Source organism: Lithobates pipiens, unplaced genomic scaffold, assembly GCF_037356315.1.
Source record: "Lithobates pipiens isolate NorthernLeopardFrog02 unplaced genomic scaffold, aLitPip1_a1.2 Scaffold_3, whole genome shotgun sequence".
Lineage (NCBI taxonomy): Eukaryota > Metazoa > Chordata > Amphibia > Anura > Ranidae > Lithobates > Lithobates pipiens.
The window spans coordinates 108,577,264-108,604,906 of NW_027507790.1; the positions used below are offsets into that span (position 1 = coordinate 108,577,264).

At 45.2% G+C, this 27,643-nt stretch overlaps 1 protein-coding gene across 1 annotated transcript in view; it reads left to right on the forward strand.

Moving 5' to 3' along the window:
* Positions 1-5,685: 5,685 nt before the first annotated feature.
* LOC143941239 (uncharacterized) overlaps positions 5,686-27,643 on the forward strand; it is a 77,677-nt gene continuing 55,719 nt past the window's right edge. Inside the window, exon 1 of the mRNA XM_077463286.1 lies at positions 5,686-9,720. Coding sequence (XP_077319412.1) covers positions 6,139-9,720 — 3,582 coding nt within the window. The 5' untranslated portion in view covers positions 5,686-6,138. The remainder of the gene's footprint in view (positions 9,721-27,643) is intronic.

Sequence of the window (27,643 nt, forward strand, 5' to 3'; positions counted from 1 at the left end):
ATGCGTGATTTTTGGCGTGTCGGAATTGCATACACACAATCGGAATTACCGATAGAAAGTTTTTCCGTCGGGAAAATTGAGAACATGCTATCAATTTTTGGCTTGCGGAAATTTGGACCGCTAAATTCCGATGGAGCATACACATGGTCGCATTTTCCGATGAAAAGCTCTCATTGGTCTTTTTCTGGCCGGAATTCCGATCGTGTGTACGCGGCATAAGGCAGGCTATAGATGGGGCATTTTTGATTTGATTGCCCCATCAGTATTGATTGTGAATCCCTCCCATAGACCTATAGATAGGGGAGAGTTCCCCGCCATCAAAATACAACCATCAGCATTAACGGCTATAGCCGACTGCACTGATCATGCTAAAAAAAAAACAGGCTGGATGTACAGAAGTGAATCAAGAGATCAACTTCTGTACAACCAGCCCGCCCATAGATGGATTGAAATTAAGTCAGTACCTGCTGATCCATCTATGGCCAGCTTAACTTTCCATCCTAGTAACTCTACCTATCAGGGACATAGGCTGTCCCTCAAGCTTAGAAGTTTTTTTTTTTTACTTCTTTAGAAGGTTTCTCTTGCACCAAGCCATGGCAGCATATATGTGGTGGTAGTCACACCTACTTCTGCTGCAGAACCAGTGCAAAACTATAAAGAGTTGACACCCACACAACAGCCCATTCCCTTTTTTTGTCCGTATGCATCTCACAGCCAGTATGAAGAGAAAAACCCCTTAACTGCCACTTTCGATGTTTTTCTGCGCAGGTTCAGCCTCTCCTGCAGTATCGTCCCTGAACTTGGGATGTTAAGGCTTTGGAAGGTAGGAACCCCCTCTGTAGTCCCACATGCAGCAGTGCAGCCTGGACTATGTTCCTCAAAATTGTTCGAGTTGTCTGGAGACTGCCTCCCAAGAAGTGAGTAGATCTGTAGAACTGTGACACTACATTTCTAAGACAAGTATATTTTAAAATTTTTGGGAATTTAACTGTGAATGTCCTCATAAGTTGTGCACTACACCTCCTCTTGGGTGACCCACAAGCGTACATTCTAGTGGCCATTGTGGAAGAAAAAGCTAAGTGTCTACATTCAAGCAAATGGTGCATAATGCTGATTAGGTGAAGTGGCTTGATCTCACATGGGGGCCAAATTAAGTTTGGGCAGCACTGGCTCCATGGCCATCTTGGAGTTGGACAAAACCGCCTGGAAGCCATCTCAGAAATGTGTGAAGTGATAAAATTGCCAGGAGTTTGAGGCAGGCAGAAGAGTAGATGCAAATGGTTTAACGGACCAGTGGCTTAAAGATAGGGTGTCCATGGGCTAGGATTGCATGACAGCACACCCATAGGAATTGTCACTATGTAAAGTTTGCAGCTGTTTCCAGCAGATGGATACACCCTTACTCATGTATCCATGTTGCATAATTATTATATAATTATTATACCTGACTAAATTAGGCTAAAGAGCCCAGTCTGTCCCACTAACAGGAATATCCTGTGAGAGAAGCATTAGAAATCCAGTTTAAGGTATAAAAAAATCCTCTCACAGACTGCAAATCTCAGCACTCACGCCTAAAGTGTGTGTCAGGACTACCTTAAAGTGATTGTAAACCTCAGACATGAAATATGAACAAAGCATATCCTTTTATAGTGTGTACTTGTTTTAATTAAGAACACTAAGTGTAATTTCTGTCTGCTGCTTTGTTCCTCTGCTATCAGCATGAATCATTTTTGAACAATTTTCCTGACACTGAGATAAAAAAAGATGACGGGAGGGATCTCCAGTTGATTTACGGCCTCAGCTCTCTTCCTGTGTGCTGTGGGAAGAGGGTGTGTCCCTACCTTCCAATCAGCGGTCAGAGCTCTCATCACTGAGCTCTACAGAACATAACTTCAGCTCTCCGGCCTTTTTTTTTTTTTTTTTTAATCAGACCTCAGACCAGCTTTATACATTGTGGACTTTGAACAGCTGTGGAGAAGAGAAGGTTGTAGATAAACATGTACAACTTGCAGGAGGCTGTGTTTTATCTCTGTGTATCACCTGACACCTGTCTCTTCACTGGGTGTATGGAAGGGTTTACGACTATTTTAAAAAGGCAGACAGAAGCTCTCCTGTCCACTATGTTTAGCCAAAAAGAATTGCCTAAAACCCTGAGTGAAGATGCCTATACAAGATATACAAGATAAATAGTCTGTCAAGTTTGCCTTAAAGAGGTAGACAGAAGCTCTTTTGCTCACTATTCATTGCCTTAAAGATTTGCTTTGAGCCCTGGTTGAAGTTACTATAGCCAAGTTATTGCAAATAACTCAAGCTGCATTACAATACTGTTGCTACCAACTGCATAAAGCATCCCACAGCAGAGAACAAGCCAGCTTCTGCTGGCAAGGAAGAGCAGAAAAAATACACTAGTATATTATGTTCAGCCTAAGGCTTTGCCACTGCTAGGCCATTTTTCTTTAAGTCGGGTAAGTTTATCATGAGTGGAGAAGAAACCGAGGGCTAGGTAAGAAACATGCTACAGCATTTCCTCGGTCAGGACTAGCCTGCATGGCCTTCCAGGTACAGTGTCTGTGAGATAGCCCAGGACAACAGCATTACAGATGCTGCTGAGGTTGAACACCTGACATTTCCTGCAGCTTCGAGTACAGTTTGCAAGGTCTTTTTTTACATCTAATTTTTAAGAAGTGTCTTTTCTCTACTCGTGGCCTCTGCATATTCTCTGAAAGTTACCGGGTCAGGGTGTTTTGCAACAGTTGTGGTGGCAAACAGTTCATTGTTCTAAAGCCCATGGTGTGCGTTACCTGTTCTGCATCTTGAATTTCTAAGGGATGGGGTTCAGATGCAAGTTTCCCATAGAAATATACAAAAAGTGCATTGCTTCTCATCATTTACATAGTTACATAGAGTTACATAGTAGGTGAGGTTGAAAAAAGACACTTAAGTCTAACCTATGTGTGTGATTATGTGTCAGTATTACATTGTATATCTCTGTATGTTACGGTCGTTTAGGTGCTTATTAGTGATGGACGAACTTCCGACGGGACGTTTCGCGAACGCGGCCGATAGTTCGCGAACCGGAACGTTCGCGGCGGGCCCCATTGACTTCAATGGGAGGCGAACTTCGCAAACCTACAGGTCAAATTTGCAGCCACAAAATAATTAATAGCTGTGCAAACATAGTCCCACCACATGGCCAATGACATAACACATGTATGAGGTAAATCTGGGATCGACAACTACAGGCATTCTTTTTTTATATGGGAAATTGTTGTGACAATTCAGGACTGTGGAGCACATGAAGGCAATGGAGGAGAGGGAAGGTTAGGGACCAGGGTAGGCAAAGAAGAGGGTGCAGGAGATGATCACCAGCAGCGTGACATACAGCAATGACACCTGCACCGTGATAGAGTCATCTGACAGCAGCACCGTGATAGAGAACACTGACATCAGCAGCGTGACAAACAGCAATGACACCTGCACCGTGATAGAGTGATCTGACAACAGCACCATGATAGAGAGCACTGACATCAGCAGCGTGACATAAAGCACTCACACCAGCACTGTGATATACAGCACTGACAGCAGCACCGTGATAGAGAGCACTGACATCAGCAGCGTGACATAAAGCACTCACAGCAGCACCGTGATAGAGAGCACTGACAGCAGCACCGTGATAGAGAGCACTGACATCAGCAGCGTGACATAAAGCACTCACACCAGCACCGTGATATACAGCACTGACAGCAGCACCGTGATAGAGAGCACTGACATCAGCAGCGTGACATAAAGCACTCACACCAGCACCGTGATATACAGCACTGACAGCAGCACCGTGACAGAGAGCACTGACATCAGCACTGTGATATACAGCACTGACACCTGCACCGTAAGCAGCCCCAGGAGGAAGTCAGCATAGCACAGGGATGGTGGGAGCCCCTCATAATGAGCATAGCACAGGGATGGTGGGAGCCCCTCATAATAAGCAGCCCCAGGAGGATGTCAGCATAGCACAGGGATGGTGGGAGCCCCTCATAATAAGCAGCCCCAGGAGTAAGTCAGCACAGCACAGGGATGGTGGGAGCCCCTCATAATGAGCATAGCACAGGGATGATGGGAGCACCTCAAAATATGCACAGCAGAGGTACAGCCCCAGGAGGATGTCAGCACAGCACAGGGATGGTGGGAGCCCCTCATAATAAGCAGCCCCAGTATAAATATGACACCGCTCAACCTCTTCAAAGAGGAGGGTACGGGCATATAGTACGGTGTGCTTTTTTTGGACAAGGAAGTGAGCCAAATGAAGAAAGAAGGTCTCTGTGCTCGATTAAAAAAATTGTTTATAGACATATACATGGTCTACTGGTCACATGTGTTGAATTCCTCCGAGATCCATGCCTCATTCATTTTTAGAAATGTGAGGTAGTTAACACTGTCGTGAGCTAGGCGAGTACGCTTATCGGTCACGATCCCCCCTGCTGCGCTGAACGTCCTTTCGGACAGGACACTGGATGAGGGGCAAGCCAACAGTGTAACGATATCACGTCTGAGCCAGGATATATTGTAACTAGTTGCCATTTTGTGTGGAAAGCAGCCATGACAGTTTGGCTGACCTTAGAATAAATTTACAGAATAATCTAAACTCCCCCCTCCCTTGTCTTAGGAATTCCAAAAGCTCTTAAAATCTTCAAAGGGAAGAAAGGTTATCTTAGCAGAGAAAACAAGGCTCAAGTTGCCTGGCAGATATTCCGGCCTGTCGTAAAACTGTCACTTTCTCCATGCAGACAACCAACAGATACCCGTTGTAAATACTTCCAACCAGATAGCGTGCAAACAGATTAGTAAAGTGTTGAAACGTTAACATTTTTTATAACTTTCAAAGCCATCATAGCACAGCCATAATATGGATATATTTAGTTTCCTTGGATAATTTCTAACATTTCAAGTCCAAACACCCCTATGTCAGGTCATATGGGAAGCCCCTGGGACCCCTTACTCCTCCTAGTTAACCCTGAAATGGCAAACCTGTCATGTGTGGACTCGTTTTGAAGCAAATATCATGCTGATCACTAAAATGGATATCTGCAGTCTATAAACAATAGAGAGACAGAGATATGAATATGTATTATAAAGTGTACCTGGGACAGGGTCATGAGTGTAGACACCTCCCAGCAACCAACCCCTAAACAAGATGACCAGACGATTGGTCACTGGTCGCTGTCAACACCCCCTTTGATTTGACAGAAAAGAGGAGAGGCCAAGGCAATAGGAGTTCTCCTTTTACCATCCAAGCAGGAACATCTGCCAAGTTTGAGAACCGATTACCTTTGCTCATCGATTGAACTCTGATCAACTCTTGGACATTAATTGCAAGTATACTTCCTTCCCAATTCTACCTTATTTCTTTGTGGCTGTATATTGTCTTTATTTTTTGAAACATCCTTTTTCTGTAAATGTTTTATTCGCACCAACCTTGACCTTTTCATAATAAATCCTTTATGTTGAAAAGTGTTAACCTTGTCTTTAAAGCTCTTGATGCAAACTATAAACGAACCTGTCTCTTAAAAGGGCGCTACTGTGATAGAGTAAGGCGCTGAGCAGACCTGTCTGTGGTGGCAGTGTGTGTTGCAGGCGCTTATTCTAATTGGTGTTGCTTAAATTACGAGTCCCCCCGGCTCTGTCTTTAAACGGGGGTGGTGGCAGTTAAAGGGTTAATTGTGTAATTAGCCCAGTGACAATCACTCTCAGGCTGCCCGCACCTAGATTGTGGTCCCGCAAGCTGGAAAATCTTTGTGCTGGGTGCAGCTGAGTGTGGCATTGTTACGTAAGTGACAGCGTGGTGTGAGGTTGGCCGGTCCTTTGTCGCCAGTTAGCGAGGAGGGCAGGGATCTGACACCAGCGTTCGTCACATATTGGCTGGCAGCGTAGCGGGATAGTTTCGCATTAAGAGCATTCAGTGCATTGTTAGGAATTAGCTCTGCACTGAAGGATTGTAACGTTTGTGGAAACAGTCCTTAGAGACAAGCTGGTGCACATTATTTTTTTTGTTTACTTTTTTTTTAAAAAGAGATATACAGCAACAGCTCCTTTCTACACCTTCTTCCTATCTCTGCTTTCTGTTCTATCTTTTCTGCTTGCAACATGTCTGGGGTATCAGCATATAAAAAGATGAGCAAAAATGAACTGACTGCTGAGTGCACAGAAAGAGGAATTGATGTCGGTGGCAAAAACCGTGATGGCTTGATACATGCCCTACATGAGTTTGATATCCGTGCAGACCAGAACCTGGGGGAAACTGGACCAGAAAGGGTTTCCGCTACTCCAGAGCCCAGTGGTTCAGAGGCGGCCTCACCAGATGGGCATGCAGAGACTGACACTGGACTACCACGGATTGTTACCTCCAAGTCATCGCCAGAGCAGGCCAGCATCAGATTGCCTGGAACCAGAATAGACTGTCCTCAAATGCAGGAAACACTACAACACCTCAGGGAGACGGATCCTGTGGCGTACCTGCAGTTTCTCGAGCGCCAGGCTGAGAGAGAGGAACGCAGGGCTGAGAGAGAGGCTGCGGAACGCCGGGCTGAGAGAGAGGCTGATCGTCGGCACGAACTGGAGATGGCTAGGCTCCAGCAGCAGCGACAGGTTCAGAACCTCGGATCCCTAGAGCACAGGGATGACTCTCTGCCAGTGACCCCAGCAGCCAAATTTCCAGTTATGGAAAAGGACAGTGACATTGACGTGTATCTACTGTCGTTTGAAAAAACTTGCCGTCAGTACCATCTGCCCCCAGCACAATGGGCCCGGTACCTGACGCCAGGGCTACGAGGCAAGGCCCTGGATGCTTATGTTGAACTGTCAGAAGAGCAAGGCGGTGATTATGAGGCTCTAAAGGCTGCAATCATCCAAAAGTTTCAGCTAACCCCGGAAGTGTACCGGAAGCGTTTTAGGTCCTTGCAAAAGGGGCCTGGGGACTCATACCTGGATGTGGTAAGTCGCTTACGCACCACATTCCGGCAGTGGACTAAAGGCTTGAAAGCCGATTCTTTTGAGTCCTTGGAAGATCTTATGATTGAAGATCAACTTTTGCACATCTGTCCTACAGACGTCAGACAGTTTGTGCTGGAGCGAAAGCCAACCTCTGCCAAAGCAGCAGCAGAACTGGCAGATACCTATATCCACTCTCGGGTATCTGACCATCGCAAGGCTCCTCCAAATGGCTGGAAAGGAGGGAAATCACACATGGCAACCCCTCCTCTACCTACCAACCAAGTTCCTCAGCGGCCGGAACCTGCAGCTCCTGGGGCCCAAGCCTTTGTGACTGACAACCGCAAATGCTATAACTGTGGGAAAAGCGGACATCTCCGGACACAGTGCCCTGAGCAGAAGAAGACGACAACCCCTGGCCATCCGGCCAGCAACCCTTCTGCTGTGCTGCTCGTCGGTGGAAAACCTCCAGGAACCAATGCCAACTTGCAGCCAGTCATTGTAGGCCAACGAACTGTAACAGGCTTTCGTGACACTGGAGCCGAAGTCACTTTGGTCAGACCAGAGGTGATAGAAAAAACAGACATCATCCCAGAGAAGTACCTTTCCCTGACTGGAGTTGGGGGAACCTGTTCCCATGTACCTCGTGCCTATGTTTTCCTGGATTGGGGTGCCGGAAGTGGGATGAGAGAGGTGGGTGTCTCTGAGGAGATCCCCACTGCTGTGTTGTTGGGTTCTGATTTAGGTACCCTTGTTTCTTACTATGCCCCTGCTAAGAGCACCCAGGATGCTCCCACGGAACCTTCTGGACCTACCAAGGTACTGTTTACAGATGTTGGGGTAATATCTGGGCAACCTGTGGATGGACAGAGGGAGGGGGAGGGTGGAGTTGAAGTGCAAGGTCCTCCTTCAGAGACAGGAGAGGAGATCCCCTTGCTAGTGAAGGTACCTGATGTATGTTCCAATGTTGCTGAACTGATAAAGGTTAAATGTGATGATGATGACAATGATGACGATAATGATGATGATGATGATGATGTATTGCCAGTCTTGGTGGTCACTCGCAGTGCTGCAAAGGCAGCCGAGGTGCAGGCACTGATCGCAGAACAGCAGGAGGAGGTCTCGGGGCCCTCTCCCTGTTCTGACCCAGTGGACTCCACCTCTGTTGAGCCTCAGCAGCCGTCCTCATTTGCCACAGGACTGCTGGCTGAGAGTTGTGGTCCTGCCTTTGAAACAGCACTGCAGACAGACCAAACACTAGCACAGCTCAGAAGTCTAGCTGATCGCCCCCCTGCAGAGAATGACAAACAAAAGGTCTACTGGGACAAAGGGAAACTGTATAGAGAAAGTTTGCTTGCAGAGGGGAATGAGGCTGACATAGGTGACAGACAGCTGGTGGTACCCAGTCAATTTAGGGGACAGCTGCTAAAAGTGGCCCATGAGATTCCCCTTGCAGGGCACTTGGGGATCACTAAGACCCGAGGGCGGTTGGTACATAACTTTTATTGGCCCAGGATGCTTGCTGACATAGCTGACTACTGTCGGTCCTGTGTTACCTGCCAGCGAGTTGGCAAGGTAGGGGATGTCCACAGGGCTCCACTAAAACCTTTGCCTGTGATTGACGAACCTTTTAAGAGGGTGGCAGTGGATATCGTTGGGCCTTTGGCCATCCCTAGCAGTTCAGGCAAACGTTATATCCTTATAGTTGTCAACTATGCCACGCGTTATCCAGAGGCGGTGGTTCTCTCCTGCCTCCGGACAGACAAGGTCGCTGATGCTCTGCTGGGAATCTTCACAAGAGTGGAATTCCCAGCCAAGCTCATTAGCGATCAAGGCCCTCAGTTTGTGTCTGACTTGATGCAAGCTCTCTGTCAGAAAATACAGATGACGCATATCAGGGCCAGTCCTTATCACCCACAAACCAACGGCTTGTGCGAGAGCTTCAATGGCCCTTTAAAACAAATGTTGCGCACCTTTGTGCACTCTCAGGGCAAGGACTGGAAACGATATCCGCCTCGTCTGCTGTTTGCTTACAGAGAGGTGCCTCCGGAGTCCACAGGCTTTTCGCCATTTGAACTTCTGTGCGGACGGAGGGTAAGAGGGCCCCTGAATCTAATCTGCGAGAACTGGGAGGGCAAGATTGCCGACCCAGAGGTCTCTGATGTAGATTACGTCCTAACGTTCAGGGATAAAATGGAGACGCTGCTGGAAATTGTGCGGAAAGAACACCTGGTGCACCTGTCACAGGTCCTGGACCAACTGACAGCTGCCAATCTGACCGTCAAACCCAGTAAGTGTCAGATTGCCATGACAGATGTGCAGTACTTGGGACACCGGGTAGGAAGAGGCACCCTGAAACCCGAGACAGGGAAGGTTGATGCCATCCTGGCATGGCCTACCCCCCAAACCAAAAAGCAGGTTATGTCTTTCTTGGGGACCGCTGGCTACTATAGGAAGTTTGTATGTAACTATAGTAGCCTGGCTAAACCTCTGACTGACCTAACCAAAAAGAAACTGCCCAAGGTGGTGTCTTGGACACCAGAATGTGAGCAGGCATTTCAGGCCTTGAAGGAGGCGCTGGCCCGTGCTCCTGTGCTACAGGCTCCAGACTTCACCCGCCGTTTCCTAGTGCAGACTGATGCCTCTGCCTATGGATTGGGTGCAGTCCTGAGCCAGGTGGATGATGCCGGAGAGGAGCATCCCATCCTCTACCTGAGCCAAAAGCTGCTTCCCAGGGAAGTAGCATACGCCACGATTGAACAGGAGTGTCTTGCGATCGTGTGGGCTCTCCAGAAGTTACAAACGTACCTTTATGGACGGCACTTCACTGTGATCACAGATCACAATCCCTTGAGCTGGCTAAATCGTGTGGCTGGGGAGAATGGCAAACTACTTCGGTGGAGCTTAATTCTTCAGCAATACGATTTCACCATCCAGCATAAGAAAGGCAGCACCCATGGCAATGCTGATGGGCTGTCGCGACAAGCCGAGCCTGCAAGAGTCGGTTGCGTCAGGAGGGAAATTGTAGTTCCCTCCCATGCAACCACCTAAGGAGGGAGGTGTAACGATATCACGTCTGAGCCAGGATATATTGTAACTAGTTGCCATTTTGTGTGGAAAGCAGCCATGACAGTTTGGCTGACCTTAGAATAAATTTACAGAATAATCTAAACTCCCCCCTCCCTTGTCTTAGGAATTCCAAAAGCTCTTAAAATCTTCAAAGGGAAGAAAGGTTATCTTAGCAGAGAAAACAAGGCTCAAGTTGCCTGGCAGATATTCCGGCCTGTCGTAAAACTGTCACTTTCTCCATGCAGACAACCAACAGATACCCGTCGTAAATACTTCCAACCAGATAGCGTGCAAACAGATTAGTAAAGTGTTGAAACGTTAACATTTTTTATAACTTTCAAAGCCATCATAGCACAGCCATAATATGGATATATTTAGTTTCCTTGGATAATTTCTAACATTTCAAGTCCAAACACCCCTATGTCAGGTCATATGGGAAGCCCCTGGGACCCCTTACTCCTCCTAGTTAACCCTGAAATGGCAAACCTGTCATGTGTGGACTCGTTTTGAAGCAAATATCATGCTGATCACTAAAATGGATATCTGCAGTCTATAAACAATAGAGAGGCAGAGATATGAATATGTATTATAAAGTGTACCTGGGACAGGGTCATGAGTGTAGACACCTCCCAGCAACCAACCCCTAAACAAGATGACCAGACGATTGGTCACTGGTCGCTGTCAACACCCCCTTTGATTTGACAGAAAAGAGGAGAGGCCAAGGCAATAGGAGTTCTCCTTTTACCATCCAAGCAGGAACATCTGCCAAGTTTGAGAACCGATTACCTTTGCTCATCGATTGAACTCTGATCAACTCTTGGACATTAATTGCAAGTATACTTCCTTCCCAATTCTACCTTATTTCTTTGTGGCTGTATATTGTCTTTATTTTTTGAAACATCCTTTTTCTGTAAATGTTTTATTCGCACCAACCTTGACCTTTTCATAATAAATCCTTTATGTTGAAAAGTGTTAACCTTGTCTTTAAAGCTCTTGATGCAAACTATAAACGAACCTGTCTCTTAAAAGGGCGCTACTGTGATAGAGTAAGGCGCTGAGCAGACCTGTCTGTGGTGGCAGTGTGTGTTGCAGGCGCTTATTCTAATTGGTGTTGCTTAAATTACGAGTCCCCCCGGCTCTGTCTTTAAACGGGGGTGGTGGCAGTTAAAGGGTTAATTGTGTAATTAGCCCAGTGACAATCACTCTCAGGCTGCCCGCACCTAGATTGTGGTCCCGCAAGCTGGAAAATCTTTGTGCTGGGTGCAGCTGAGTGTGGCATTGTTACGTAAGTGACAGCGTGGTGTGAGGTTGGCCGGTCCTTTGTCGCCAGTTAGCGAGGAGGGCAGGGATCTGACACCAGCGTTCGTCACAAACAGTTCGATTGCAAATTGGGCAAGCTCTGGCCAGAGGTCAAGCCTGCCCACCCAGTAGTCCAGGGGTTCATCACTCCTCAGAGCGTCCACATCGGCAGTTAACCCAATGTAGTCGGACACCTGACGGTCTAGGCGTTCCCTGATGCTGGATCCGGATGACACCTGTCGATGGGTCGGCTGAAAGAATGACCTCATATCCGAAGTCACCAACACATCTTCAAACTGGCCTCTTCTTGCAGGCGCTGTTGGATTGGTACCCGCAACTCCTTCTCTGGTAGTGGGAATTGCTCCTCTGCCAGCGCACGCAAAAGCAGAATGCAGCATTTCTCGAAGCAAGGCCTGGAAGTGCTGCATTCTGACAGCCGTCTGTGACGGCGGTAACATTTCCGCCATTTTGTGTTTGTACCGGGGGTCTAAGTACGTTGCCACCCAGTACTGGTCCTTGACCCTTATGCTTTTTATACGGGGGTCCCTATTAAAACACTGGAGCATGAAGGCCCCCATTTGCACTAAAGTGGAAGCGGTGTGGTGGCCTGGCTCCTGCTCATCATCCAGGATAATGTCATCCTCTTCATTCTCCTCTCCCCATCCACGCACAACAGGGATCCCAGAAAGGTTTAAAGCATGCTCTTCTTGCTCCTCCTCATACGCCCCGGCACCATCCTCCTCTGACTCCTCTTCAGACTCCTGTTGTTGACTTGTCTCAGATAGAGTAGCCCCCCCTGGGAATTCATCCAGCATTGCGACTTCCTCATCTTCCCGCTCCAGCTCCTCCACAGCTTGATCAATGACACGACGCAATGCACGCTCCATAAAGAAGGCATAAGGTACCATGTCACTGATGGCGCCATGGCTGCAACTGACCAGTTTGGTGATCTCCTCAAATGGGCGCAGAAGTCTGCATGCGTCGCGCATGAGCAGCCACTGGTGCGGTGAAAAAAACCCCAGCTCCCCAGAACCGGTTCTGCCGCAGCTTTCATACAGGTAGACGTTAACTGCACAGTTCTGCTGGAGCAGCCTATCAAGCATATAGAAGGTTGAGTTCCATTGCATCGGGCAATCGCAAATAAGACGTCTGACCGGCAGATTGTGTCGCCGCTGAATGTCAGCAAGGCGAGCCATGGCCGTGTAAGATCTTCTGAAATGGGCCGAGATTTTCCTTGCCTGCCGCAAGATGTCCTGGACCCCAGGGTAATTGACAAGGAATCGCTGCACGACCAAGTTTAAGACGTGTGCCATGCATGGCACGTGCGTGATTTTGCCCTGTTTCAATGCGCTAAGCAGATTGGCACCGTTGTCACACACCACTTTACCAACTGTCAAATTGAGCGGTGTTCGCCACTGATCTGCCTGTGAACGCAAAGCTGAAAGGAGTGCCGGGCCCGTGTGGCTCTTGGCTTCCAGGCACAACAGACGCAGCACGGCATGGCAACGTCTCACCTGGCATGTCGAATAGGTTCTGGGGAGCTTGGGCGGCGCAGTGGAAGAGACGCTAGCAGCGGAAAAAGAGGAGTCAGCTGAGGAGGAGAGGGAGGGGGATGGAGTAGGAGGAGGAGGAGAAGAAGAGTCAGCCCTGCATGCAATCCGTGGCGGTAAAACCAAATCTACACGGGTGCCACGGGTTACATGCTTGACGGCCGTCAGAAGGTTCACCCAGTGGGCAGTAAAAGTGATATACCTTCCCTGCCCGTGTTTGCTAGACCACGTGTCTGTGGTCAGATGTATCTTGGCACCGACACTGTGTGCCAGAGATACATTCACTTGCCGCTGAACATGGCCATATAGCTCTGGGATGCCCTTCTCTGAGAAATACTTCCTTCCTGGGACCTTCCATTGTGGTGTTCCAATGGCCACAAATTTGCGAAAGGCCTCCGAGTCCACCAGTTTATATGGCAGTAGTTGGCGGGCTATGAGTTCTGACAAGCCAGCCGTCAACCGTTGGGCAAGAGGGTTAATCCAGCGTCATCATTTTTTTACGCTCGAACATTAGGCCCACGGAAGCCTGCCTTTTTGCAGAAAAACGTGAGCTTGGCGTGATGGAATGTGGAGTGGAGGACAATTGTGAGGGGAGAGGAGAAGGAAAAGTAGAAGACGAGGCTGGACAGTGAGAGCCTGCAGTGTGGCTTTGTGTGTTCCGTTGCTCCCACTCGGCTTGGTGATGGCTGCTCATGTGCCTTCTTAAGGCGGTCGTCCCTAGGTGAGTGTTGGGCTTACCGCGACTAATGCATTGACTGCAAAGATTGCAGATGGCAATGCTATTTTCAGCAGCGGACACGTTAAAAAAAGCCCACACTGCGGAGCCATGTGCCGGTGTCCTGGGAGCGCCAGATGTGACCGTACATGGTCGATGACTCGCTCCTGATACATTTGCAGTATGCTTTGTCCCTCCTGTGCAATGTAAGTTATTCCTGCTTCTCCTCCCTATCTGCTGGTCCATATCTCCCTCTGAACTCCCCTCCTCTTCCTCTCTTGTGGGCACCCACGTGACATCACTAGACACGTCATCATCAACGTCACCTTCCCCACCGCTATAAGTAGAGATCTCGCAGTAGGCAGCAACACCGGGGACCAACCTCCTCCTTGGGCTGATCTGGGTACTGTCGTCAGACTGCTGAGTAGCGATTGTTGCTGCCTCCTCTTCCTGATCCAATACCAAGAGTGGCTGCGCATCAGAAATGTCTTGATATGTGACTCAAGCGGAAGGTATGTGGTGGTGGTGGTGGTGGTGGTGTTGTTGGTGGTAGTGTCTTTGGGGGTGCACATAGCAGAGAGTGAAGAAGAGGGTGCAGATCGAGAGGATGAGGAGGGTGCAGAAGAGTAAGGCTGAGCGAGCCACTCAACCAAGTCTGGTGCGTCCTTTAAAGTAAAAGAACGCACCTTCTGCAACTTCCCACTTTGGCTCAAGCCTGTTGCTCCTGCCCTACCCCTACCACCCCTGCGAAAGGGCCTGCCTCTTCCTCTGCCTGTCATTTTTTAAATGACCCTGTGACAAAACTATCAGTCCCTATACCGATGAAGGACTGCTGCAGTATAGGGCAGCGGTCAGCAGTAGTGCACCTCAACCCTATGTATTGTGGACCGATGCCAGTCCTTATAGAATGGCAGACTGTACCTCACTCAACCCTATGTACTGTAGTACCCTATACCTTACCAGTCCTTATAAGGACCTTTGTGGACCAAGTAGGTTGTGTGTGAGTGATTAACAGACTGTACGTCAGTCCCTATACCGATGAAGGACTGCTGCAGTATAGGGCAGCGGTCAGCAGTAGTGCACCTCAACCCTATGTATTGTGGACCTATACCAGTCCTTATAGAATGGCAGACTGTACCTCACTCAACCCTATGTACTGTAGCACCCTAGACAGACCAAGTTACCAGTCCTTATAAGGACTTTTGTGGACCAAGTAGGTTGTGTGTGAGTGATTAGCAGACTGTACGTCAGTCCCTATACCGATGAAGGACTGCTGCAGTATAGGGCAGCGGTCAGCAGTAGTGCACCTCAACCCTATGTACTGTGGACCTATACCAGTCCTTATAGAATGGCAGACTGTACCTCACTCAACCCTATGTACTGTAGCACCCTAGACAGACCAAGTTACCAGTCCTTATAAGGAGCTTTGTGGAACAAGTGGGTTGTGAATGATTAGCAGACTGCAGCAGAAGGGCAGCAGTCAAGTATAATATTCTTTCTATATTTGGAAGAAAGAATATTATATGTGTACAAGCCTATTACCATACCACTGATACCAGTCCTGAAAAGAAACTTTGTGGAACTAATAGTAACAGCTACTGATTAAACTGACCCTCACTGCCTCACACACTGCTTCCTGCCTGTCCCTATATAAACTGAAAAAACAGAGGCTACTGGAACAATAATTGAAATAGCACTTTTGTGGACCTGATAGTAACAGCTAATGACTAAACTGGCTGTCCCTGCAGCACACACCGTCCTGTCCCTTTCTCTAAACTGACAAAAGACACTCAGGCTGCTGCAACAATCAGTAGCACAGCACTGCCTATCCTGAACTACACCTAACACCTATACCAGTCCTGAAAAGAACTTTTGTGTACCAAATAGCTAGCGATTTGGGTCACTGTAATCTCTCCCTGCTCCACACAGCAACCTCTCCCTATAGTGACAGAAGAAAGAATGTAAAATGGCCGCCGGATCGGGTGTATTTATAAGTTAGGGGGAATGTCCAAGTGTCCATGTGTGTAATGTCTCAATTGGCTGTCCAAAGTTCTTTTACACAGTAAACACGGAAGTCCGCCGGGTGAACGGTGCCAATAGTCCGCCGAACGGGCGGACCGCGAACAGCCGAAATTCGCCGCGAAACGACCGCCGGGCGAACCGTTCGGCCATCACTAGTGCTTATCTAATAGTCTTTTGAAACTATCGATGCCCCCCCCCCCCCCAGCTGAAATCACCGCCTGTGGAAGGGAATTCCACATCCTTGCCGCTTTTACAGTAAAGAACCCTCTACGCAGTTTAAAGTTAAACATTTTCTTCTAATTTTAGTGAGTGGCCATGTGTCTTATTAAACTCAACCCATCCACAAAATTTTTTTATCCCTATTGTGGGGTCATCAGTATGGTATTTATAAATTTAAATCATATCCCCTCTTAATCGCCTCTTCTCCAGAGAGGATAAGTTCAGTGTTTGCAACTTTTCTTCATAATTAATATCCTCCAGACCCTTTATTAGCTTTGTTGCCCTTCTTTGTACTCGCTCCATTTCCAGTAAATCCTTTCTAAGGACTGGTGCCCAGAACTGGACAGCATACTCAAGGTGAGGATGGACCAAAGTGTTGTAGAGTGGGAGAATTATCGCTTTATCCCTGGAATTAATCCCCCTTTTAATGCATGCCAATATTCTGTTTACTTTGTTAGCAGCAGCTTGGCATTGCATGCTATTGCTGAACCTATCATCTACTAGGACCCCCAGGTCTTTTTCCTTCGTAGATTCCCCCAGAGGTTCACCACCTAGTGAGTAGATTGCATTCATATTTTTGCCACCCAAATGCATTATTTTAAATTTTTCTACATTAAACCTCATTTGCCATGTAGTTTGCTCACCCCATTAAATTGTTCAGATAATCTTGAAAGGTTTCCACATCCTGCGGAGAATTTATTGCCCTGCTTAGCTTAGTGTCGTCTGCAAATACAGAGATTAAGCTGTTTACCCCATCCTCCAGGTCGTTTATGAACAAATTAAACAGGGTTGGTCCCAACACAGATCCATGATCCCTGAGGGACTTCCCATCCCTAACCATTTTGAGTATTCCCCATTTATCACCACCTTCTGAACTTGCCCTTGTAGCCAGTTTTCAACCCATGTACTCACCCTATGGTCCATGCCAACGGACCTTACTTTGTACAGTAAATGTTTATGGGGAACTGTGTCAAATGCTTTTGCAAAATCCAGATACACCATGTCTATGGGCCTTCCTTTGCCTAGATGGCAGCTCTCCTCCTCATAAACGGTTAATAGATTGGTTTAGCAAGAAGGATTCTTCATGAATCCATGCTGATTACTGCTATGATACCGTTTTCATTACCAAAATCTTGTATATAGGCCCTTATAATCCCCTCCAAGAGCTTGCATACTATTGATGTTAGGCTAACTGGTCTGTAATTCCCAGGGATGTATTTTGGCCGTTTTTTAAATATTGGTGCTACATTGGTTTTTCTCCAATCAGCTGGTACCATTCCAGTCAGTAGACTGTCAGTAAAAATTAGGAACAATGGTCTGGCAATTACTTGACTGAGTTCCCTAAGTACTCTTGGGTGCAAGCCATCTGGTCGCAGTGATTTATTAATGTTACGTTTCCCAAATCTATTTCTAATTCTGTCCTCTGTTAGCCATGAGGGTGCTTCCTGTGATGTGTCATGAGGACAAACACTGCAGTTTTGGTTACTGAAGCCCCCCGATTCCCTTATGAAGACTGAGGAGAGGAATAAATTCAATACCTTTGCCATCTCCCCATCCTTTGTTAGCAGATGTCCTTCCTCATTCTTTATGGGGCCAATATGGTCTGTCCTCCCTTTTTTACTGTTTATATACTTAAAGAATTTTTTTTTATTTTTTTTTGCTGTCCTCTGCTATGTGTCTTTTGTGTTCTATCTTAGCCGCCCTAATTGCACCCTTACATATCTTGTTGAATTCATTGTAAAGTCTGAATGCTGGTGATGATCCCTCAACCTTGTAGTTTTTGAAGGCCTTTTCCTTTGCTTTTATATGCATTTTTACATTAGAGTTAAGCCATCCAGGACTTTTGTTCGCTCTATTATATTTATTATTCCTAATGGGATGCACTGGCTAATGCCCTTATTTATTATGCTTTTAAAGCAAACCCATCTCTCCTCCATGTTCTTTGTTTCTAAGATTATATCCCAATTTATATCTTCTAGCAAGATTAATAGTTTAGGGAAGTTGGCTCTTTTTTTAAATTCAGTGTTTTTGTGTTCCCCTTGTGTTTCCTATTTGTGTGATTTATACTGAAGCCAATTGACCTGTGATTGCTGTTTCCTAAATTGCCCCTTATTTCCACATCCGTGATCAGGTCTGTATTGTTGGTAATCAGTAGATCTAGTAATGCCTTGATTTTAGTTTTTGCATCTACCATGTGACCCATGAATTTGCCCAGCAAGACATTTAGGAAGTCGCAAGTCTTAGCCCTTGTACACACGGTCGGAGAATCTGTCGGAATGAGTCTTATCGGACCGTGTCGTCAGATTATCCGACTGTGTGTGGTATGCATCGGACTGATTCCGTCCGAATCTCCGTCCGACCCAATTTTCCAACATGTTGGAAATATTTCCCGACCAACTGGGCCAGACGGACCTAATCCGATTATGTGTAGAGCATTTTGATCGGACCAAGTGCCACGCATGCTCAGATCAAATTCCTACATCAAAGCTATTGGCTACTAGCCTGAATGTAGTCCCATTGTAACAAAATTACGTCATCACGCTCTGAAAGATCGGATTTTTCGCCAACTTGGCCCAACCGTGTGTATGTAACAGTTTCGGACACAATCCGTCGGACACAATCCGTCGGAATAAATTCGACGGGCAAAATCCGATGGATTTGGTTGGCAAAATCTCCGACCATGTGTACGTGGGCTTAGACGAATGTGTGGTTCCCTCCTCCCAGTCTATGTCTGGATAATTAAAATCCCCCATTATGATAACACTTCCCATCCTTACTGCTAATCCAAATTGTGATAGGAAGTCTGCCTCCCCCTCCTCCCTCAGGGGCCTATAGCATACTTCCAGTATTATTTTCGCCTTAGCTTCATCCCTTTGGAGTTCTACCCATAAGGATTCCACCTCCTCGTTAGCTCCCTTATTGATGTCATATCGCACATTCACGTGTACATTATTCTTGATATATAGGCATACCCCTCCCCCTTTTTTACCCTCTAGCCCTGCGATAAAGGGAATACCCTTGAATGGTTGCCAGACAATCATGAGAGCTGTTGAACCAGGTCTCTGAAATTCCCACTAAATTGAAATCCTCCTCGTTCAACTGTACCTCTAGTTCATCCATCTTGTCCGCCAGGCTCCTGGCATTGGTGAACATGCCATGTAATTTAGACTGGTCGCATAATGTCCTCTTATTGGGTGTTCCAAGATTGCAAATAGGACTTGTTACTATACTTACCTCGGATTTATGTGGTTTAGTCAACCTACCACTAATGCCCTCAATATTACCCTCTGAAATATGTTAATTGCTGACTATCTCTACTTCTGGACCCTCCCCTCGTCGCTTGGTTTAAAAACATTTGAATGACTTTCTGGCCTTTGTGAGCAACAAAGATAACTAATGTACTCTTCCTTTCAGCAATTTTTGTGCCTTGCCATAGAGCCCAAGCACTAGCAATCTGGCATCCTACCCCTCATCCTAGTGTACTAGGATGCTGGACCCAGTACTGGCCGTATTGCCTTCCTGAAATATGGCTCTCCACTTTTGAGAGGCTAGAACTGAGGGTAGCCCCGTTTGAGGCAGTTAATTTGGCTTTGTTTTACCCCAGGTCTTTAAAGGCCTTTGTTCTTTAGGAGACAGGCTGATTTGGTCTTTGGACAGGTGATTTGCCTATTGCTAAGGCTCACGAGTCTGGCTCTGGAGCGAGGGAGTCCTGCCCTCCTGTTTAAGGCATCCCCATGTTGGATACTAGACATTCAGTCTGGGAAGGAGACCTGGGCACCCTTGATTACAAAGGGCTTGGGTGGCATTGGTGTTTCAGTCCAGATTCAATCAGGCAAAGTCTTGAAGTTGGCATACATCAATTGTCAGGTGGATTCAGAATTTTGCAATTTCAAAAAGCTAGATTGGTATGCCAGGCTCCAGCCTAGTCACGCATGAGCATTCCAGGTATACGCAGGCAGACTGCATCGAACAGCAGTGCCTAAACCTGCGAGAGTGATTACTACCCCTAGAGCTATTCCTGGAGTTGTCACGGATAAGCAACTTCAGAGGTTGACTACCTGACCCCCAGGTCAAACTAAAGGCTAGGCAGTTTTTTCTCAGACAAAGTGGTCCTCTAGTCTATTCCTTCTCTCCTTTGTCTCACATGTTCAGGATGGAAGGCATTCCAGTGTTCCTCACTGTTCCAGGCTGACCCAGGCAGATGTGGTACACCCACCTAAAGGGACGCCGTACAGTTGCTAATAGGGATCTACTGAATCAGGATCATCTGTTCACAAATAATATTTTTTTGTCATCCAGCTTCAAGCTGCCTTTTAACAGATTGATGATTGAAGCTGAAGTTCTGAGAAAGAAGGCATAATGGAGTCTAGGAATCCCTCGATGCTAAGCTGAGAGGTCTTGTTAAATCTTACGCTGGAAATGCGATGCAAATGCTGACATAGCCACAGCTGCAGGAGAGGACTTGTACTACAAAGAAAGTCCTGAGGCTTACACCAAGATAAGTGTAAGCCTCAGGATGGTGGTGTCAGATGGTGTAAGCCTCAGGACTTTCTTTGTAGGACAAGTCCTCTCCTGCAGCTGTGGCTACATCAGCATTTGGCTCTATTAGGGCTCTCAGTGTTGCTGCCCTTATGACTCTGTGGGATTGGAAGTAATTCACTCGTATACTTTGCTTAGTTAGGCAAGTGTTATGACTGGTGGCCTTGTTTGGCATGGAACCCTTCACAGGTTTTGCATGAGACAAGGTTGTTGAGACCCAGTTCTTGATCTTGCTTGTGGTAGTTTCTATCTGTCTCCCCAAGCAGGACAGCCTTATCCAGTTCTTCAGTCTGCTTCTAGATTACCCAAAGGAAGTTTCCTTCTATTGGTTGGATGTGATCAGGAAAGAGAGTCTGTCTCTCAGCCTCTACCTTTCTCTTGTTTTTCAAGCCCCTGTACTTTTGCTCCAATTTCCACTACGCTTGTTGAGTTGACTCAGTAGACCATCATCCAAACCCATGGGTCTAGGGTTTAGGTTCCATCTGTTCCTGAAAGGATACACTTTACAAAATTTATGAGTGCTTCCTGAGCTTTGGCTGCAGACGACTGCTTCTCAGATCTGCAGTGTGGCCACCTAGGCTTCTATTCTCACTTTCCCTATGTTCTACCAGGGGTTTGAGGTGATTATATTCATATTAGTGCACTTGCAACAGGACTAGTTGGGTGCTATATGTGGTATCTGGGTTTTCAGGGGTGTGCCCCCTCAAAGGAAGGGGTGGGCCCTGGGGATTTTGTTTGTGAAGATGGGGAGGGTATTGCAGATGTAGGGGTGCTCAATTGTTTTTCTACCAGGTGGGCATTTGGCCTCAACTGATGCCAGCTTCTGGTATAAGAACACTTGTAAGAGGCAAATGGTATAAAGAGTGCAAGTGCTCTTAAAGCAACAGTGTAGTGCTATTCCACTTCAGTTCACTCCATGTACTCTGTGCCCTAACCCCAGACTCACCAAATGTAGTTGACCTTTTATGGCTTGTGCCAAAAGGGATGAAAAGAAAGCTTTCCACAGCTCTGCTGTGTGTGGGTAGGTGTCCTTAATGCTGTTTCTTTTTACACAGACCAGTTGGAGCTTAACATGTGTATAAAGCAGAAAGGGGTATCACTGCGCAAAAGTCTTTATTAAAAACACATCAACACATAATAAAAAACGACTCACATTGTTAAGTGCCTGCCCGGCACCCTGGGTTCATCTGCCTGTAACAATTAAAACTTCTGCTGGCCGCCACTCTAGGGGCGGAAGCCGATGCTATCAGTGTATGTATTTGGAGAGCCGAGAGAGCCGATCGCCCAAGTCCATACACGTCAATCAATTTTTTTTTCAAAGAAAACTTTGCACTTGCTTATCACAATGGACTTTCTTGTTTGAATCTTTAATAAATATTATTTTCTTTTCAAATATTTTTATTTGGTTGAACATATAACAACATTTTTTCCCTAGTGTAAACATAATAAACAATGACGAACACTTATGAGTAGAAAGCTATCATGGTTAAGCAGTTATATTTCATGGTGTATATATTATTTTATCTGTTCTAGTAATCGTTTGAGTCATGGGTTTCTTCCAGGGAAAGGAGCTGCCCCAGTTTCCCTAGCACCCGCATTGGGAACTAACTGTGCCCAGGGAAGTAGGCCAGCTCCCCTTCCTATGTCATTAAGGCTTGTACCTATGACTCTTAATAAGATTAGCAATAATACTGCTCAAATATTGTTAATTCTATGAGAGAGTTGAACAATAATGCTAGTAAACATAGCAGACATAGACAAAGAGAGAATAGAAATAAAAAGAAACCTTAATAACATGTACCATAATGTTATATGAGTGATCAGAATTTTGATAAATTTTTTCCTTCAGGGATCTTTCAATCGGCAACCGGGTAGCGTTCTACCCATGAGTTCCATGCTAGGTTAAATTTAGGTAGATTGTGTAATTTCATAGCAAAATGTTTTTGGTAGGTTTGTTTTGTTTGTAATATTTGTATCACCTCAGAAATGTTGGGGGCTTTTGTGGATTTCCATTTGGAGGTAATAATAATAAATATTATTTTCATTGAGTCACGGATTGCACTTTAATTCAGGCCCTGGCACTTTTTGGCACATTTTACTTGAATGATATGTGTATCAAACATTTTTATTATTTAATGCCTTTATTACTTATTTAGGTTCTTTTGTTTTTTTTATATATCCAGCACATTTAGATGTAAAAGAAGAGTAGCACACTTTATACCATTTGTCTCTTACAAATCGATGTGTTTTCATTGACAAAGTGCAGCTGCCCTCAGCTTTTTGCTAATTAACATTGCACAGCTGTTAATATTAGCTTGAAGAGAACTCTTGGGCAGGTTCTTTGAGACTCTGTCAGTTCATATTGTTGCTATTGCACCAGGAGCCTGTGGCCATTTTTCTGCCTATCCCACAGCTTTGACCAGCCTTGGGTTAAGTACTTCTTCAACATATTCAGATTGAAGATAGAAAACTTACAAACAACAGTTATTTAGGTAGCTTGGAAGCTGGTGATTTAAAAATTTTGTCTATGTTTTATACCTTGAGTTTGATTATTTCAACTGTGTTTATGTATAAAACTAATTTGCTAAAATGTAGGTCTACTGCACTATGTCCTGGATAGAACTTTTGAGTTTGTGGTTCCTAAGAAGAAAGGGTTAACACTGCTGGTCGGGTTTTCCCACTCTTTTCAGGAAGGGTACCACCCCTTTAGGTCATATCATATATATGGGGGGCCTTTAGTGCCCTGGGGAGGTTGCCTAGGGGAAAGACTGCAAAATGTTGCTGTTATGCTATCGGTCTGTACCACTCTTTAGAGGGAGCCCAGTTGGGGTTCTCAATGGGGTCTGGAGCCTGTGGATTCATAAGGACTTGTGGTACCTTAACTGGACCCTGCTTATGGATTATTGCTACCTCATATGGATTTATTATAGACTCTTTATGGGGGGGGACTTTTTATGGACTTGCTGACTAATTCTGGTTCACCTCATGTGGCACTATTGAGAACTTTGCATAGGAAAGTGTGTGGAAAATGTCTTTCAGAACAGTGACGATCACTGTTATAAGCGATTATTTTTATGAATGGCATCTATTCATTGTATACTACTGTGAAAGCTATGATTGGCCACAGCTATCACATGGTACAGATGCACTGTTTTTACCATGTGATCACTGTGACCAATTACAGAGATCAACACAATAGTACACAATGAAAGGCTATTAATGAAAGACATTCATTGTGTACAATTGTCATGTGATTGCTGTGATCAGATGGTACCAGGGCCGGCCCGATACAATGATCTGTCATCCGTGATATTCAATTGCTCCATCTTGTGGATGACACCAGCAGTTTGCGATCCTCCTGTTCAAAAGTCATCTGTTATAGGAGTGTGAGTGGGCTCTGTGCTGGTCTGCACCTGCCCTTCACAAATTTTTACTTACGAAAACCAGTAATAATCAAATGCAGAGACAATTATTTATTATGATAATGAGTAGATACATTTATATAGTTTTACAGATACCACCAGCCCTTTGAGGACAACCATAATGCTGATGTGGCAGATGCATTGAGCTATGCTGGGCAGCCTTGCACAACATAGTCCCAACACATAGCATCATTCCTTATAATGGCAGTTCATGGCATGCAGTGCTTTTTCTATTTTTTTTTAGGGCAGTGTAGTGTGACACAATCCACCACACCTAATAGAACTGAAATGAAATGTCACTTTGGTGTGGCTGCATTCACCACACCATGTTGCGGTCAATAGACCTGAAATTAAATGTGACTGTCACATTTCTTTGAAAATTCAGAAGAAAAAAAGTGGACGTGCGGTAGCACATTCTGCTGTTCTGAACAAGCCCTTAGAGGGTTTTTTTGCGATCTTTGCGAATGCTTACAGTACCTGCAGCTAGAGAGATCAGGGATGACTTGTTTACTGCTTGTTAAGAATACAAATGCTAGTTTTTCAGCTATCATGCTGTTTGGCTTCATAGTTCAACTGGCCCCAAAACAAGTACAGTGATAAATTGAGAGCTTTCCATTAGTTTAAAGCAACTACAATTCATCAGAAGTATGATGTTGCCATTTCTGGCCCTCTTCTAAAAATTTCTAGTTTAAGATTGCCAGATAAAAAAAAAAAAAAAAGAATAAATATATATATACACATATACACACATATACACACACACACACACACACAGTGGGGATCGAAAGTTTGGACACCCCAGGTAAAAATGTGTATTAATGTGGTTAACGAAGCCAAGGAAAGATGGAAAAATCTCCAAATGGCATCAAATTACAGATTGGACATTCTTATAATATGTCAAAAAAAGTTAGATTTTATTTCCATCATTTACACTTTCAAAATTACAGAAAACAAAAAAATGGCGTTTGCAAAAGTTTGGGCACCCTGCAGAGTTAATATCTTGTACTGCCACCTTTGGCAAGTATCACAGCTTGTAAACGCTATTTGTAGCCAGCCAAGAGTCTTTCAATTCTTATTTGAGGTATCTTTGCCCATTCTTCCTTACAAAAGTGTTCCAGTTCTTTGAGATTTCTGGGCTGTCTGTCACGCACTGCTCTTTTAAGGTCTATCCATAGATTTTCAATAATGTTGAGGTCAGGAGATTGTGAAGGCCATGGCAGAACCTTCAGTTTACGCCTCTTGATGTAATCCCCCGTGGATTTTGAGGTGTGTTTAGGATCATTATCCATTTGTAGAAGCCATCCTCTCTTTAACTTCAGCTTTTTCACAGATGGCATCAAGTTACCATCCAAAATTTGCTGAAATGTTATTGAATCCATTTTTCCTTCTACTCGTGAAATGTTCCCTGTGCCACTGGCTGCAATACAACCCCAAAGCATGATTGATCCACCCCCATGCTTAACAGTTGGACAGAGGTTCTTTTCAAAAATTCTGTGCCCTTTCTTCTCCAAACGTACCTTTGGTCATTCCAGCCAAAAAGTTCTATTTTAACCTCATCGGTCCACAGAACTTGTTTCCAAAATGCCTCAGGCTTGTCTATATGTTCATTTGCAAAGTTCAAACGCTGATTTTTGTGGTGAGGACGTAGAAGAGGTTTTCTTCTAATGACTCTTCCATGAAGACCATATTTGTACAAGTATCTCTTTATAGTGGAATAGTGTACCACAACTCCAATGTCTGCCAGATCTTTCTGGAGGGATCGTGCAGTCAAACTTGGGTTTTGAATTGCTTTTATCACAATCCTGCGAGCTGATCTGTCTGATATTTTTCTTGGTCTTCCAGATCTTGCTTTAACTTCCACTGTTCCCGATGACTGCCATTTCTTAATTACATTCCGAACAGAGGATATTGACATCTGAAAACGCTTTGATATCTTCTTATAGCCTTCTCCAGCTTTGTGAGCGTCAACTATTTTCAGTTTCAGTTTTCTAGACAACTGCTTAGAAGAACCCATGGTGCTGATTGTTGGGACAAGGTCAGATGAGTCTGGCCATTTAAAACCTTTGAAATTGACATCACCTGATCCTCCCAGATGATGATTGAGAACAATCCATGACACTGGCAGGTCTCAGCTTTGCAAAGGGGGCAGTGCATGGTATAAATTCTGCAGGGTGCCCAAACTTTTGCAGACGCCATTTTTTTGTTTTCTGTAATTTTGAAAGTGTAAATGATGGAAATAAAATCTAACTTTTTTGACATATTATAAGAATGTCTAATCTGTAATTTGATGCCATTTGGAGATTTTTTTCCATCTTTCCTTGGCTTCGTTATGCACATTAATACACATTTTTACCTGGGGGGTACCAAACTTTCGATCCCCACTGTATTATATATATATATATATTGTAACATTGGGGGATGTTTAACTCAGTGGCAGATGCCTTTTCAGTAAGTTCACAGTGAACAGGAACTTTCGTTTAAGGGCATGGTAGCCCACTTTTATTAAAAAGAAACAACATAAAGTTCATACATGCACTTAGTTGCCCACACAGGGGTTCTTCTGCCAAAAAAACAATACATGAAAAATGCCAAGCCACCTGGCTCTCTTCAGCAGCACTGCCACCTAGGCTTTACAATTCAGCCCTCTTGGCCTTATAACAGGGTTCCCACACAACTACTGTACCTCTTTTCAGCTTCCTTGCTGCTAAGGCCTTCCACTTCAGGCTCTTATTTGTCTCAGATGCGCACAGCTTTAACACACACAGTGTCTATCTAGAAAGCAGACCCTCACTGCTCTGATCCTCAGACTTGGGTCTCTGGCTTTCTCTAGTGCACACCTGCACTCTCTGGACTCCTGGAGACCTCCTGTCTCTCTGGGTGGAGCCAAGAACCCTAATCCTAACTTTGCTATAAGCCCAGGACCCACCTGCTCAATCAACCAGCCAGACTCCTGGCTGTTCCAAAAACCCGGTCCCAGGATTGGAGATTCCATCCCACCCATAACGCTATGGAATCTCCGGGCTCCAGGTCCCCAAGTGGATTTTACAAACTTCGGAGGAAACTGATAAAACAGATTCCTCCACATTAAATACCCCTGGAGCCCCTCAACCTGCCTGTTTGAGAACCCTGGGCGACAATTACTAGGACAGGGAACTGTACTGTCTATATATATATATATATTTTTTTTAAATCTGCATGCACTATACTAACCACGCCTAGTTTAAATCACACCCATAAATAATGCCCCCTTTTGTAGCCACACCTACAAAATCATGATTCTTTTTTTATAATGCCTCCAAACAATTGTCAACAGAATTTTGGAACAAGCCCCTAATAAAGTCGGAAGTGACGTAACACGTAGAGCGGAGCCTAATGATGTACACCTGAAATCTGCGTAATTGCTGATGACTCTGATGCTTTTATGTAAAGATATAAATGTGAGTCATTTTTGTAAATCTATTTTAACAAAGTAAGGTTTTATGCCATGTGCGACTGATGAATTATAGCTTAGCTGATGTGCTTATCAACCAGATAGAATCTAAACTTTTATGATCTATCTAATGGACACTTTATAAACACATTGTTTGTGTGGACAATATTTAATCACTGTTCTGTTTTGTGACACTGATGTAGAGTTGCCTTTGAAGTTATTGCATATGGACACATATATAAGTATACTGGTGTATTGGTGTTTTACCACACAATAGAAACTGATGTAATAGAGCTGCACAGGAATTAAGAAAAGTTGTTTCTTTCCTTTTTTTTCTTTAACAGGAGCAGTATAATTGCAGGGCAACCTGCATTTCCAAAAGGAGGCCAGCACTAGC